The following is a 16,896-nucleotide window of genomic DNA, read 5'->3' as shown; positions in this document are numbered from 1 at the left end:
ATATTTCGGCAGTAGCAGATATTGCCAAAATAGAAAATGATTTACAAAATTGGAGTATTCCTAGAGAATCCTTTAGCACTATATATCATACAGGCAAGTTTGATTTTATTAAAAGTTATAATATCAAAACTTGTGAATCGACAATCGCTATTAATAACTCAATCGAAACCATTAAGTTATTAGCAGCACATGACATACAACAATATAGGAGAAAATATAATTTCCTACATATTGGACTAGTACAAGTAGCTGTCAAACCTTTATACAGATTAGGTTTAGACACACCCCTTTGTCTCTTGTTAAGAGATGACAGATTATTAAATTTTGACGATTCATTATTAGGAGTCCTACCAAGTAACCTAGCTCAAGGCCCGGTCTACTTTAACTGTTATCCAAATTATTCGGTTGACATAAATGACCAGAATATTTTAGATACTTTAACTCTTAATATTAAAACAAAAAATATGAATAGTAAAATTAATACAAGAGAGATAGCTGTAATATACCGAGTATATTATAGGCTAATGAAAACCACTTTAGCCCCGAAGGCTAAAATTGAAAGCAATAAGGGAGTTACAATGCTCATGGAAGCAAACCAAGAGCATAGTAATACCTTCGTCCCTAGAATGATTCGATGGGATGAAATATTATCCAAAGATGAATGGCGTTTTGAAGCCATAACTCAACCTAAATACGAACTAGAAAGTTCACACATCGAACAAGTAATTCAACACCCAACTGGGGCAGTAGACTTAAAATTTTTAAGGTCTAACTCAATAAGCGATGCTTCTTCCAGTAAAAGAATGTCCTTCAGTGGACCTTCTTCTAAACCCCCGGAGGAAAGATATAAAAGCGATAAAAGCGATGAAGAATTAATTGAAGAACTTGATAGGAAAATAAAAGGAGTAGATTTTAACAAAACTGTTCCTAAAGTAATCTATCAAAAGGGTCCTTTTATTCATAAAAGTTCATCCGCAGAAACAATAGATAGGCTTGGAACTCTTAAAGAAGAAAGTAACTTCGAAATAGATTGGAAAAGTCTAAATGCTCAGTGGAAACACCCTGATAACAACATTAAAAGAAAATGGTATGTAAATGCCTATTCTTTAGATCAACGAAAGTCTTTCAAAAACAATTGGATTAAAGATCTAAAAAGACTTAAATGTGATATAGAATTCTTTAGATGGTTTGAATTAACAGGGCAGATTCCAAATCAAAAAGAATCTTTACAAATGATTATTAAAAAATGGTATACTAAAAATAAAGGTACAATAGAAGCCACTATTCCGCCTTTAGATGAAATAGTGATACCAGTTCAAACTGAGGTCATAACAGCTTCCCCCTTCAAAAGAGAAAGCATTCACCTCGATAAAGAACCAATAAATAAAGATTTGAACAAAATAATTGTCCAAAATAATTATACGAACAATCTTTTACATGTTGTAGCTAATCAATTAAAAGACACTAACAGATTAGGAATCCCAACAAAATCAACAGTAGCACCTACTATAGAAACACACCCTACTATCAAAATCCCTGAATTTTCAAAAGAAAAGTTCCCGCAATTAAAAGACAAATTTGATTTTACAAATGAACTTCTAGCAGAACAACTTAAAACAAAACTGAGTATATCAAAAATACATACAGAACAAACTAGTAATAATATAGATAAAACTATAGAACTGCAAAAATTACAAAACCAATTAACTTCATTAAATAAAACATATGAAGCAATACTAAAGGATGAATCCATCCCGGATAGAGAATCAAAGTTAAAAATAATAGAGAAAGCTTCTAACGAATGCTCAGACTCTATTAATAAGATAAAACCTCTTGTAACATTAAAAACTATTTCTGCTAATACTCCTGAAGTAAGTAGAATAATGGGAAATCCTAGACATCCTAATAAGAAAAATTATTATGGGAGACCAACATTCCCAGATGTTCAATTTGAAGAAGACATCTATCTATCCTACTCCAGTCATGATGGAACTGGAATTTCTGAATGGAATATTGATGGCCTAGCAGAAGGCCAAATCTACAAAAAAACTCCACGAAATAGGAATTGCGGTAACAGCCTATAAAATGAAAAATGCGTCAGATAAAAACGCTGCAACTCTAGTAGTATCAGGATTTACCGGTTCCTTAAAAAATTGGTGGGATAATTACCTTTCAGAAGACGACAAAAATCAAATTCTTAATGCTACGACCATAGCAACTATAATAAAAACTGAAAATAATAATCAAACAACTGAACTGGTAGCTAAAGAAGATGCCACAGCAACATTAATCTACTGTATAGCCAAACATTTTATCGGTGAACCAAAACTATTCCAAGATAGAAGTCTTGAACTTCTTAATAATCTTAGCTGCCCAAAATTAACAGATTAAGTAAAGATAAAAATATGCGGAATTTAAAGGAAATAAACACAAGTTTAAGAAACTTACTTTTATTTATAACATTGAAAACTGCAGTACGAGGAACTTTACAGAGAGGAAAGGGAAAACATATATGAAAAAAGAAGGGCTATTTTCGGTCTGCCCTCTATATTACATTTGAAGACTTTATATAGACTTCTAAGAGATAGTTGAGTTAATCTTGATCGTCCGTAATGGATGGTCAGATCTTTGTCTCGAAAAGTCATTTGTTCTTTGCTTTTCTGAAGAGGCAATTGTCTTTTGCTTTTCCTGAAGGGTAGATGTCGCTTTCTCGAAAGGTCATTTGTTTTTTGCCTTTCTGAAGGGGCAACTGTCTTTTGCTTTTTCTGAAGGGGCAAGATACTATTTATCGATTAGACTGAGTATAGGCTAGGGCTATCTTCCCGTCTAATTCTTCCATGTCTCCGTTTTGTCTGCTTTCTGCAGAGGATGAATTTGAGATTGTGTCTATCATTGCCTGTATTTGAGTTGGATCTGTTGATTCTATGCTTGCAAGCATGCTGAGTAGTTTCTTTTTTAACTCATTTTTTGAGTTACCTGATTCCGTTGTTGAGTTTGTCTGAGCCGGTCTGGATTTCCTAGTTTCTTTAACTTCCGGAATCCATCCTTTTATTTTGGGTATCTTTACCAAATATTTGATTTTGTCAATCTGTTCTACTTCGAATGACCAATTAATTATAAAAGAGATTCGTTTCGCAAAATAATATTTGCATAATTTTATATGGTCAGGAAGGGTAGAGATTTCTTGTTCTAGTAGGAATCTCTCATAGTACTTGTGGAAGCTACGGGGCATCGTTTGCTCTGTTCCTCCAAAGATTTTCCACCAGTCGTAGAACCACCTGGGTAATATAGATCTCTGGGCTTGCTCACTGTATTTAACGAACCAAGTATGGGTCTTTGGTCGTAGGTAGAGAAAGTTAAACCAGGCATCTATGTAATCTCTGTAATTATAGGTTTGGGACCTATACTGGACTGATAAAGCTATAGGGGTGTGCAAATGATCCATATTCCATTCAAATGGACTTAAAATTTTGTTGATGGTTATTTTTGAAATCCTAATACTAGTAGGATCTCTTTCATCATAGAGAGTGTGTTCGAAAGTAACAGACTTAGTATCTGTAAGAATTAATTCGTAGTATCTTCTTGTTTTTAGGGGATCACATGTATCAACATAATTTCTGTCCGTGTAACAGGGACGAATTAGGTCTGCTAGGTCAAGGTTTTCATAGCCTTTGTCTAGGGCTAAGACTTTTACTGGTTCTTTTGCAATTAACTCAAACGTTTCCTTCTCTGAGGAAACCGGTCTTTTATCTTCCGCTTTTGAGGGTGTGTGAGGATTAACTGCTTGGGCGAAGGTTTCAGGAACCTTCATTTCGTAATCAGCACTTGTCAAGGTTTTTACCGCCTGGCTGGTGGAGGCTTTTGAGGAAGCCTGTTGAAATGGACCTGTTCTTTGTGGGATAGATCCAAGAACTGTCATGGCAGAGGTTTTATCAGTAGTGGGTACTCTCGGAGGGGTCACCATTATATCTAGTAGTGATCTCACGGGTGGTCTCACTGGTGGTAGTAACATTGGTCTCACTGGTAATTGTGGGTATTCTGCAAGAACAGAATACTTATTCTCCCTTTTCGGAGAGGCCCTGAAGGGACCCTTTTGTGGTCTCATTTTTTCCCTGTAAGAATTCTCTGGTTAGAAAATCAGGCAAATAGTTTTGTTCCCCTTTTATAAATTCAATTTCAAAATCAAAACTAGATAGTAAAGCTTGCCATCTGGCAAAAATTTGTTTTGAAATAAGGTTTTTAACATCCTTTTGTAAAATCTCTTTAGCTGACTTACAATCAACTCTTAATAAAAATTCTTTGTTTATTAAATCGTCTTGAAACTTTGTAATACATAGTACTATAGACAAAATTTCTTTTTTGACTGTACTATAATTCTTTTGAGCCGGATTCCAGATACCAGAAGTGAAACGAACTAACTGTTCGGGAGATTCTGAAGAAATTCGTTGTTTTAGAATACCACCGTACCCTTCATCAGAAGCGTCGGTTTCGACTATCATAAATGCTTCAGGATTTGGAATCCCTAGACACGGGAGGTTTTTGAACAATGGACTTGACTCTTTTGACTGTGTTTGTTTGTTCTAGACTCCAGGGGACTGGGTTTTTTCTAAGACGCTTGTAGAGGGGTTCACAGATTTTTCTAATGTTAGGAATAAAATCTGCTACGTAGTTAAGGCTTCCTAAGAACCTCTGTAATTGTGTTTTATCTGTGATTTCGTTGGGAAACTTAGAGGAGAACTCAATGGCTCTACAGATTGGTTTATAAGTACCTTGATATAAGTCGTGCCCTAAGAATCTAATGGTTGTTTGGAATAACTTAATCTTCTTAGCACTGACTACTAAACCATTGTGTTTTATTATTTTAAAAAAAATATTAAGGTGTTTAAAGTGAGAATCTATGTCCTCTGAGAATACTAATACATCGTCAATATAAACTATTGACATGTTACTATAAGGGTTAAATATATTATTCATCACATTTTGGAATAATTCTTGGTATTCCTTTCCTGACTCAAATAAAACCGCATTACGACGACTTAAGTGCCCTCTGCACTAATGTATTAGGAAAAGAAATACGATTTCCTTACCTAAATCCAATCTCTAAAGAAGAAAGTGATTACATTAAATCACAAACAATTTTTAAAATAAACCTATTATCTCAACAAGTGAATTATTTAAAAAATGATATTAAAGTTCGCAAAATTGAACAAACTTTAAAAAACCCCCGGAATAGAAGATAAGATTAAACTATTTCAGCAAAAACTCGAGCTAGAAGTTTGTTCCGATTTACCTACAGCCTTTTGGGAAAGAAAAAGGCACATAATCCACCTACCTTACATAAAAGAATTTAATGAACAAAATATACCTACTAAGGCAAGACCTATTCAGATGAATCATGACTTAATGGAAGTCTGTAAAACAGAAATAGGTGATCTTCTCCAAAAGAAGATTATTAGGCCTTCTAAATCCCCTTGGAGCTGTGCAGCTTTCTACGTTAACAACAACGCAGAAAAGGAAAGAGGAGCTCCTAGGTTAGTAATTAACTATAAACCTTTAAATTAGAGAAAACAAAATAAAGAACGTAGCTTTATGGTTATTAAAAGATGAAATAGATTTCAATAAAAGAAATATCAACAGGTATCTTGAGCAAAGGCAAATGATAGTGAGCAATATACGAAGTATTAATCGATCTATTAGCAGATGCTCTTCTCAATATTAAAATCTTAAATGAAGCAACAACCTTCTTTTCAATATATTAGAAATATAAATTATGAAAGATGGATACTTAATAAAGAATTAAGAAAGATAAACAGAAAAATAGAGTGTGCTAAACACAATCTAAGAGTTTGTAAAACCCTTGCTTCAAATAAGAATATTAGCAAACTACCTCTATTAAACATAATAAAAGAAATTAATTATTATAACAACAATTTAAAGAATTGTGAATCATTAAAAAATACATATCTTGACAATTTGGGTATGCTAAAAACCTGTATTAGCTGGTACACCTGTCAATATTAATATGAATAATTCAGAAAGAAATAACACGCTAAATAGTGTTAATATTTCGGCAGTAGCAGATATTGCCAAAATAGAAAATGATTTACAAAATTGGAGTATTCCTAGAGAATCCTTTAGCACTATATATCATACAGGCAAGTTTGATTTTATTAAAAGTTATAATATCAAAACTTGTGAATCGACAATCGCTATTAATAACTCAATCGAAACCATTAAGTTATTAGCAGCACATGACATACAACAATATAGGAGAAAATATAATTTCCTACATATTGGACTAGTACAAGTAGCTGTCAAACCTTTATACAGATTAGGTTTAGACACACCCCTTTGTCTCTTGTTAAGAGATGACAGATTATTAAATTTTGACGATTCATTATTAGGAGTCCTACAAAGTAACCTAGCTCAAGGCCCGGTCTACTTTAACTGTTATCCAAATTATTCGGTTGACATAAATGACCAGAATATTTTAGATACTTTAACTCTTAATATTAAAACAAAAAATATGAATAGTAAAATTAATACAAGAGAGATAGCTGTAATATACCGAGTATATTATAGGCTAATGAAAACCACTTTAGCCCCGAAGGCTAAAATTGAAAGCAATAAGGGAGTTACAATGATAAAAACTGAAAATAATAATCAAACAACTGAACTGGTAGCTAAAGAAGATGCCACAGCAACATTAATCTACTGTATAGCCAAACATTTTATCGGTGAACCAAAACTATTCCAAGATAGAAGTCTTGAACTTCTTAATAATCTTAGCTGCCCAAAATTATACTCCCGTAAAATGCCAAAAAACATAATTTGGTCATGGAGGAGCGGTGACTATGGTTCCTTAGGCCGTATTCGACGTCCCGGTAAAATTTTAGGCGATCCGGGTCCGGGGTCCCGGGCCCACGGCGGAAGGCGTGGGCTATAGCACACGAAAATTTGGGACTCGCGCGGATTTCCAGTTTTATGGCCGTAAAATGCCAAAAAACATAATTTGGTCATGGAAGAGCGGTGACTATGGTTCCTTAGGCCGTATTCGACGTCCCGGAAAAATTTTAGGCGATCCGGGTCCGGGGTCCCGGGCCCACGGCGGAAGGCGTGGGCTATAGCACACGAAAATTTGGGACTCGCACGGATTTCCAGTTTTATGGCCGTAAAATGCCAAAAAAACATAATTTGGTCATGGATCGAATTTGCTATAAATATTAGCTTTATAAGTTCTTTTTAATAAATCTCTTTTATTAGGTATCGGGTACCTAATCCATTGTAATACCTTATTTAAAGGTTTATAGTTAATTACTAACCTAGGAGCTCCTCTTTCCTTTTCTGCGTTGTTGTTAACGTAGAAAGCTGCACAGCTCCAAGGGGATTTAGAAGGCCTAATAAGTTTCTACTGCTTGCAGAGTTTGCTTATAACAATAGCTACCAATCGAGTATTCAGATGGCTCCATATGAGGCTTTGTATGGGAGTCGGTGTAGATCTCCCGTTGGTTGGTTCGAGCCCGGTGAGGCTAGGCTATTGGGGATAGACTTGGTGCAGGATGCCTTAGAAAAGGTGAAGGTGATTTAGGAGAGGCTTCGTATAGCACAGTTGAGGCAAAAGGGTTATGCTGACAGAAAGGTTCGGGATGTGTCCTACATGGTTGGCGAGAAGGTTCTGTTGAAGATTTCACCCATGAAGGGAGTTATGAGATTTGGGAAGAAAGGGAAATTGAGTCCTCGGTTCATTGGGCTTTTGAGGTGCTTCAGAGGATTGGGGAGGTGGCTTATGAGCTTGCTTTGCCACCCAGCTTGTCGAGTGTGCATCTGGTACTTCATGTTTCTATGCTCCAGAAGTATATTGGGGATCTGTCTCATGTTTTGGATTTCACCAAGGTTCAGTTGGATGATGATTTGACTTATGATGTGGAGCCAGTAGCTATTTTGGGTCGTCAGGTTCGAAAGTTGAGGTCAAAGGATATAGCTTCAGTGAAGGTGCAGTGGAGAGGTCAGTCTATGGAGGAGGCTACCTGGGAGACCGAGCGGGAGATGCAGAGCTGATATCCTCACCTGTTTGAGGCTTCAGGTATGTTTCTTAATTCGTTCGCAGACGAACGTTTATTTAAGTTGGGGAGGATGTGACGACCCGGCCAGTCATCTCATGAGTTACCGCTCTGTTTTCCCCCATTTTTGCTTCTTTATGCTTTGTTATCAGTGTTTTGTGGTATCGGGTTGGTCGGATCGAATCCAAAACGATTTTAGTAAGGTTTGAGACACTTAGTCTCTTTTGAGGAAGCTTAAGTTGGAAAAGTCAATCGGATGTTGACTTATGTGTTAGAGGGCTCGGATTGAGTTCCGATGGTTCGGTTAGCTTTGGGAGGTGATTTATGACTTAGGAGCATGATCGAAATGAGTTTCGGAGGTTCGGAGTAGATTTAGGCTTGAATTGGCGAAGTTGATATTTTGGCGATTTCCGGTTGGTAGGCGAGATTTTGATATAGGGATCGGAATGGAATTCCTAGAGTTGCAGTAATTCCGTTATGTCATTTGGGATGTGTGTGCAAAATTTTAGGTCATTCGGACGCGGTTTGGTTGGGTTTTTTATCAAAAGCAGAATTTAGAAGATTTTAGAACATTTGGCTTGAATCAGATGTGTTTTGGTTGAGTTGATGTGTTTGAGGTGTTTTGAAGATTGGTACAAGTTTGAATAAGGTATTAGGATATGTTTGTGCTTTTGGTTAAGGTCCTGGGGGCCTCGGGATGATTTCGGATGGTTAACGGAGAAGTTGGAATTTTGTTGCAGCTGCTGAATGTGTTGCTTTTGGTATTTTCGCACCTGCGGATTGGGGATCGCAGGTGCGATACCGCAGGTGCGATAAGGGAGGTCGCGGAAGCGTAAAGTGCTAAGGGAGTCAGGAACTGCGGAAGTGGTGAGATGGACCGCATCTCTGATGTCGCAGATGCGGATGAGGGATCGCAGAAGCAAAAAATCGTAAGTTAAGTGATATCCGCAGAAGCGGAGAAATAACCACAAATGCGGTACTGCAGAAGCGGGTATTGGCCGCAGATGCGAAAAGTTCTGGGCAGAAAGTATAAATTGTGGCCTTCGCGAAATTTGAGCTATTTCACCATTTTTGACTTCGGCTTTGGAGGTTTTTGGATGATTTGAAAGAGGGATTTCAAGGGAACTTCATTGAGGTAAAGAATTTGGACCTAAAACTCGTTCCTATGCTATTATTTCACGGATTAGAGCTAGAAATCATGTAAATTTAGGGTGAGAATTGGGGAAACTAGGGCTTGGAAACTTAGACCTTTGCTTGAGGATTTGAAGGACCATTTGAGGTCGGATTTCAGAACTTTTGATATGTATGAACTCGCGGGGAGATAAGGAATCTATTGATGTAAAAATTATTAAATTCTGAGACGTGGGTCCAGAGGTCGGGTTTTGGTAATTTCGGGATTTGTATCGTATTTTGATTATTTTCGCTTGGGCTTCGTTCCCTTAGCATATTTTGATGTCCTTGTCCTGATTTTGGATAGATTCGATGCGAGTGGAGGCCGATTTGAGGGGCAAAGGCGTCGCGAGCTAGAGATTTGACCGGTTCCAGGTGAGTAATAATTGTAAATGATGTTCTGAGGGTTTGAAACCCCGGATTGCACATCGTAGTGCTATATTGAGGTAAGGCACATGCTTGATGACGAGTGTGGGGTCGTGCACTGTTGGGGATGGTGACTTAGTCCGTCCCGAATGACTATTTTACCTCTTATTTGACTGAAACCTATTTGCTATCATCATGATTTGGGCTGAATGCCATATTTGGGCTTTGTGCCAACTATTTGAACCCTACGGGGATTTTTACTGGTATTTCCTTACTGTTTTGATTTTTACTGAACTCAGTGATGTTATATTTCACTATTTTTCGTACTCAGCCATGTTTACTCTATTTTAACACTTACATGATCTTTCAAATGATATTTTTGGACTGAGAAACATGTTTTACTACTGCCGAGTGGCTTGTGAGGATTTTTGACTGAGTAAGGCCGAGGGCCTATATTGTGAGGAAACATTTGATACTGATTATGAGGCTGAGAGCCTGAGATATGTATGTCACGAGGTGACTTGATTGATATGAGGCCGAGAGCCTAGTGATGATGCCATGAGATGGCTTGATATTACGCTTGGGCCGTAAGGTGCCCTTCCAGGAGTCTGTACACCCCCAGTGAGCGTGGTTACCCATTATGATGTGAGATTGAGCCCGAGGGGATGGTATTGTTTTATGTGATTGCCCAAGGGGCTGGTACTATTCTGAGATATTGCCCGAGGGGTGGATTTGTTGATACTGTGCCCGAGGGGCGAGCCTTTATATGTTTACTTTTTATAATTGACTGTCAACTACCTGCTTAACTATTGAAAAAGTCTTTTCATGAAAACTACATTTGAGTTAAAGAATTTTACCTATCTTTCACTGATTTACTGGTTTTAAATGGTTTTACTGCTTCATTATAGAATGCTTTATGCCCTACGTGATTTCTTGCTTTCAGTCTTTATTTATATTTGTTACTCACTGAGTTGGAGTACTCACTTTACTCCCTGCACCCCTATATGCAGATTCAGGCGTTGTTGATCCTGCTAGTGCGAGTTGAGAGCTCCCGGTGGACATTCAGAGTTCACGAGGTAGTTGCTTGACGTCCGCACACCCGTGTTTCTCCCTCTTTGTCATTTCTATCTCTAAATCAGACAGTTTGTAATAGTTTATAGACTTCTCAGACTTGTATTAGAACTTGTAGATGCTCATGACTAGTGACACCCCCGGTTTAGGGCTGTGTTGGGTTCTTCCGCGTATTTGTGATATTACCTGCTACTTTGGATTATTTTATTATATTTCGACTATTTCTTAATGCTTAACTATTAAAAATTGAAAAATGGGAAGTGTCGGTTGGCCTTGTCTTCACGAGAGGCGCCATCACGATCGGGTTTGGGTTTGGGGTCGTGACAAGTTATATCCAAACCAAAAATGATGATTTTCCAAGATAACATTAGATTTCTCGGTCATAATATCGAAAAGGGAAGAATTATTCCCATTAATAGAAGTATTGAATTTGCTTCTAAATTCCCTGATATTATTACTGACAAAACTCAACTTCAAAGATTCTTAGGAAGTTTGAATTATATATCTCCTTTTATAAAGGATTTGGTCAAAGATACTACTCTTCTTTATGATAGATTGAAGAAGAATCCGAAAGCTTGGACAGATAGTCATACAGAGTCAGTCAAAAGAATTAAACAAAAGGTTAATAACCTTCCATGTTTAACTCTTGCTAATCCCACTTGGGCAAAGGTTATGGAAACCGATGCTTCTGATATTGGTTATGGTGGGATTTTAAAACAATGCTCTCCGATAGATAAACAAGAATATCTTGTTCAGTTTTACTCGGGAAATTGGAATGATTCCCAGAAAAATTATGCAACTGTAGCTAGGAAAATTCTTGCTATAGTTGAATATGTTATGAAATTTCAGATTGATTTATACAATCAGAAATTTTTAATTAAAACTGATTGCCAAGCTGTAAAGTTTATCTTTAGTAAAGATTTTAAACATGATGTTTTCAAACAGACGTTTGCAAGGTGGCAAGCTTTATTAGTCCCCTTTGATTTCGAAATAATATACAAAAAAGGGTCTGATAATACCCTTCCTGATTTTCTTAAAAGAGAGTATCTGAACTAATAGTGCCATCTCTGAGAGTTACTATAAAGCTTTTAGGTAAGCCTCTTAAAGTAAGTGGCTTAAAAACGACTTGTATTAAGCCTATATGTATGAATCTATGTGAATCCCTATAAGAGGCTAAATCACTTTCAGATAATAATCTGAACGTAGCATGTTCACTATCTACAGTGATAGTCTCTTCAGTAGTTTTAACTATTTGTTTTAAACCTATTTTTTCAAAAGTACCTAACTGGTATATTACCTTAGGTTTGACTAATGGTATAGTCCACTTATTAAGCAGGTCTAATTCTTGGGGCAATTCATATTCCTCTTTTCTACTGTTTTTAACAGTAGTCTTCTTCCTAATGATATTCATTAAGGAAATAGTGTTAGACTTAGCTTCTAAGGTTTCTTTACTAATTCACATAAGGAATTAGTAAAGATACTAATTACAACTAATTACTACTCTATTTGATAGTGGAGCAGATTTAAGTTGTATAAAACAAGGAGTAATACTCTCCAGATATTTTTATAAAATCACTCATCATTTAAAAAATGCTAGTAGTGTTCAAATGGGTATTTCATATAAATTACCTAGGGCTTATATTTGCCAACATAATGTTTGTATTCCTGAAAGTTTTATTTTGGTAAAAGATATTGATCGGGACTTAATACTAGGTGTCCCATTTTTCTATAAGTTGATTCCTTTTACACATTGGGATACAAAAAGTTTTACTGGAACTTACAATAGAAGAGGAATCACTTTTGAGTTTATAACTCAGCCAATCCAAAGATTTTGAATGACATTATCTCTAATAATATTTCTTCAAAAGTCCATCACATTGAACTTTTGAAAAATGAGATTTGTTCTCTTACTATTGGGACAGGATTTAAAAAATCCCAAATTAATAGAAAAAATTAATTTTCTCAAAAACCATTTTTCTGCTTCTATTTGTGGTGACCATCCAAATCAATTTTGGAGCAGAAAAAAGCATATCATAAGTCTTCCTTATAAAGAAGATTTTTCTGAGGATAATATCCCTACCAAGGCTCGTCCTTGTTAGATGAACTCCGATTATCTGAAATTATGCAAAGAAGTCCTTGGTCTCACTATTATCAGACCATCTTCTAGAGAAGAGAAGTGTTCGATGATATTCATAACTAAAGAATAGACTGAGTTTTGGACAGTCTTTTCTTCTTCAGTCTTGGTCGCGCTCATTATTTGAAAACGTTGGTCATGAGTGAGATAATTATCCCACCAGCCTTTTAGCTGACCAGTAAATCCGGCTATAATCATTTTAGCAATTGCCCTATCTGTATTTTTATTAACACCAAGTTGCTTTGTGCTTCACTTGCTGCACATACTTCTTCATCTGAAGTATTTCCAATGGAGGACATTGATATATCATCCCCAATTTCTGTTTCGAAATTTTTTGCTAAATCTTTCTTTATTTCCTCGAAATATGAAGCGAAGATCTCTTCCTTGGATATAGCTCCTTTTTTCATTTGGAGCTTCGTGGTAACCCGTTGGAAGGGGCTTAATTCTCTTTCGTCAATATTTGTTACCTCTTGGTTTACCTCAGCTATAAGCTTGTCCAATTTTTCATGGATCTTAATAACCTGTTCACCCAAAATACTCACATACATATTAGTATAGTTGTTCTGAGTGAGCATGGTGTTCAAATTTTTGGTTGTTATCGCAACAACATCATTTTCAAATATTTTTGAAAAAGCCGTACAATAAATAACTTTATCTTTTTTCCCTATGTCAAAAGATTGTTGGGGTGAAAAAATAGAATTAACAATATTTTCATTTGTGAGCGTATAATCTCTTTCTAACACATAAATATAGTTATAAACATGCTTAGATATAAACCAAGGAACAAAAGAATTAAAATTTCACATTAAGTACAAAAAGGAAGAAGAATTCAATTTAATTTTTTATTAAAAATTATACAAAAATAATAATTTTAATAGTAGATTTATGATACATAACAAAAGAACTTCTCTGTTTAACCTTTGAACTAATTCAATACCATCCATTAGAAAAATAATATAATAATATTCGTATTACGGATAATCACTAAATAAAAAAATTAAAATATTTTATAACAAAAACTAATAGTATATAAAGAGGAGAATAGATATAATGTGATTCTATCCACATTTTTAAATTTATTTGATAAAATTAAGTAAATAAATAATACTCGAAAGTATTATTGATAAATTTTAACATAATTTGAGAAAGTCATGCATGATAAAGTCAAGTTATATTTCAAAAGTAATACAAAATTATATTCATTGTACTGGTAATTTATAAAAAATTCGTATGTCAATTTATTAATATTAGGTAATGGATAATACTATTAGATAAGTAAGAAACAAAAAAAGAAATAAACTATAAATTTATGGGAAAATATAAAAATACAAGACTTATATTTAGAATTATGATGAGAAAAGACGTACATATACACATAAATAAAATCATAATAAACAAATAGTTATAAAGTAAGAATACTAAAAAAAATCAAGTGATAGTGTAAAAATATATATACTAATTAAATTTCTCATGTAAGAAATTTTAGTTAAAATAGAACTCATAATTTCATAATTAAAAATATAAAAATATAAAGATACTATTAGGATATTATATATAAGATAAGTATATTATATATAGCACAAACTAATATTATTAAAATTATTGGTATATTTTTTATGAAAATAATAAAAGGCTTATCTCTTTATAGTTTATTTTGATGAATTTAAAATTATAATTTAAAAAAAAAGTACATTATGTAAATTTTCAGTAAAATACAAAATAAAAAAACTAATTAAATATTACAGTAGAAAAGAATGTATGAAAAGAGGGGGATAAAGATAATTTTATGATATTTATATTTTGAACTAATTAATAAATAACAGATAAATAAATAACTCTCAAGAAAATTATAGATAAATTAGACAATCGAAGAATTTTGAATAGTATAACAAAACTTAAAAAAAAAGTTTCGAGAGTAAGAAAATTTATATCTATATTATATTAAAAGAGAAGTAGTATCAAAATATTAAGCCAATTAATAAGTTAATAACAAGTCATATTAGTAAATGCATAGTACTAAGTAGTACTTGCTAATTTAGTACTATAAAAAATAAATAGGGAACAAATAATTTATTTGATTACTATATAATATGTATCCTTTGATTTTTTGTATAGCTTTTGTTATATTTCTATATACTATATTAAATAATAAATAAAACTATATTTTAAAAAATAATATGATATATTAAATTATTATAATATTAATATTCTGTCAAATTATTTGCGCATCGCACAAGTTTTAGAAAGATTTTAAAAGGTCTCTTCGTGTTTTTCGGAGATAAACCCGTCTCGACATAGAAAGAAGAGAGTTTTGCAAGAGAGAGAGAGACGGGTAAGTAATCCCATCACCATTCTATTGATCTCCTTGATTTAGCGTTTGATTACGAAATAATCTTACTTTTGAGTCCCAATGGCTGTTGTATGCAATTTGCAGGAGGTACCATTGGAATATTCAGAAAGAGTAACTGTATAATAATAATATAATGGAAGAAGTGGTAAGAAGCTGCTCTATCGGATTTGATTTTTGAATTTCGGTCATGTTTATCAATCTGCAATTAATAAATACCGGGATTTGTTTGGAATCAGAAAAAGGATGATAATCTAAAGCTTGTACAAGAAAGAATTGAGCGTGATCCCACTGCTCACAGGATCCTATCGTCGAAGGTGGGCCATGATTTGTTGCTTCAGTTTAAAACATTCTGCCATGGTTAAAATGTGCATATGACCAATGGACTCTTTTAGGCACAAGAATCTGAACTCCAATGTGAACATGCTACATTGCAAACTAAGGTTGATGAGTTTGACCAACTACTGCAAAGAGGCAAAGAGGGAAACCTTTTGGACCATACTTTTAGGGATTCCACTGAGAAGCTTCATTCTGCAAAGAGGGTAAGAACACGCTTTCCTGTATTGAGTTTAAGCTTCTGACGTAAAGGTTGTATCCTATCATGTGGATTTATGTTTCGTTATTTTCGATGATACTATTGTTATCTAAACCTAGTTTCAAATAATTAGCCGAGTTTTGTAGTTTCAACTCCAACTTCGTGTGATTCAATGAGATGTTATTTGCTATATTAAAATAAAAATTAGATGAGTTTGGTTTGTTAAGGTTGTACAAGATTTACCGTTAGTTAGGATTGATTTGACTGATTTATTTGTAATTACACACTTATCCTTTCCACCTTTTCTTGAGCCGAGGGTCTATCGGAAACAACCTCTCTACCTCCGGCTAGGGGTAAAGTCTGGGTACTCACTATACTCCCCGGACCCTACCCGTGGGATTATACTGAGTATGTTGTTGTTGTTGTTATTTGTAATTACACACTTACCATACTGTAAGAGCTTGTACTTGCTATATATTCCCAGCCAAGGTCAAAGGAATAATCAAACTTTTGAGTTGAAACCTCTCTAATCTCTCTACTCCTGCCATTCAACGATTAAGGAATCCAAGTCAACTATTGGAATTTGGCTCTAGGCCATCCAACCATAACCTAGGGTGAGGTCTTGATTCAACCATTCTATTCCCATCCTGCCTTGAGGTCATTAATACCATTTATGATTATTCAATACCATTTAATGCACCAAACCACTATTTGGATTCAACATTACATCATAACAGCCTCCGTAAATCCCCCAAGTGAGTATCATCTCAACCTTTGAACAATGACCAAACTCTACCATATATCATCTACCTATATTATTATAGCTCATACAACAAGCCCAAGAAAGCGCAAATTACCTCAAAGTAGCAAAATCCCAACTTCTTAATTTTTGAAGAAAGTTTGTGGAATTTGGGTTTCTAGGCAAAATCATATGTTTTTGGAGGCTGAGATTCACATTAATGTGCATTAAATAATCCAAATGACTTAATGATCTCACCTTTTTGGTTGGATCAAGTCTTGGGGAAAATTCTTTATTGAAGTTGCGTCCTTGTTCAAAACTTCGAGAATTGGGAACAAAACCGACTCTCAGCTTTTATAGTGCTAAGGCCTGATACCAGTTAGCTATGGTGCTATCGCATGATTAAAGTCTCTTCTTCACATCGTGTGGCCTCGCCATTCATGACCTGGTCATCCTACCACATGGGCTTCATGC

The 16,896-nt window shown here is 34.7% G+C and overlaps 1 protein-coding gene across 4 annotated transcripts in view; it reads left to right on the top strand.

Moving 5' to 3' along the window:
• The first annotated feature begins 15,051 nt into the window (after positions 1–15,051).
• The window catches only part of LOC107803364 (uncharacterized), a 33,776-nt gene continuing 31,931 nt past the window's right edge, over positions 15,052–16,896 (top strand). For 3 of the 4 annotated variants that reach the window (XM_016627065.2, XM_075249317.1, XM_016627067.2), the window contains exons 1-4: positions 15,052–15,133; positions 15,236–15,296; positions 15,388–15,465; positions 15,544–15,690. In XM_016627065.2, the coding sequence (XP_016482551.2) occupies positions 15,285–15,296; positions 15,388–15,465; positions 15,544–15,690 (237 nt within the window). In that variant the 5' untranslated portion in view covers positions 15,052–15,133; positions 15,236–15,284. The remainder of the gene's footprint in view (positions 15,134–15,235; positions 15,297–15,387; positions 15,466–15,543; positions 15,691–16,896) is intronic. The other variant, XM_016627066.2, reaches the window with a different exon arrangement.

The sequence above is a fragment of the Nicotiana tabacum genome, chromosome 3 (assembly GCF_000715075.1).
Source record: "Nicotiana tabacum cultivar K326 chromosome 3, ASM71507v2, whole genome shotgun sequence".
Lineage (NCBI taxonomy): Eukaryota > Viridiplantae > Streptophyta > Magnoliopsida > Solanales > Solanaceae > Nicotiana > Nicotiana tabacum.
Note: the sequence above shows the minus strand (reverse complement) of the source record. Positions and strands in the feature narration are given on the sequence as shown.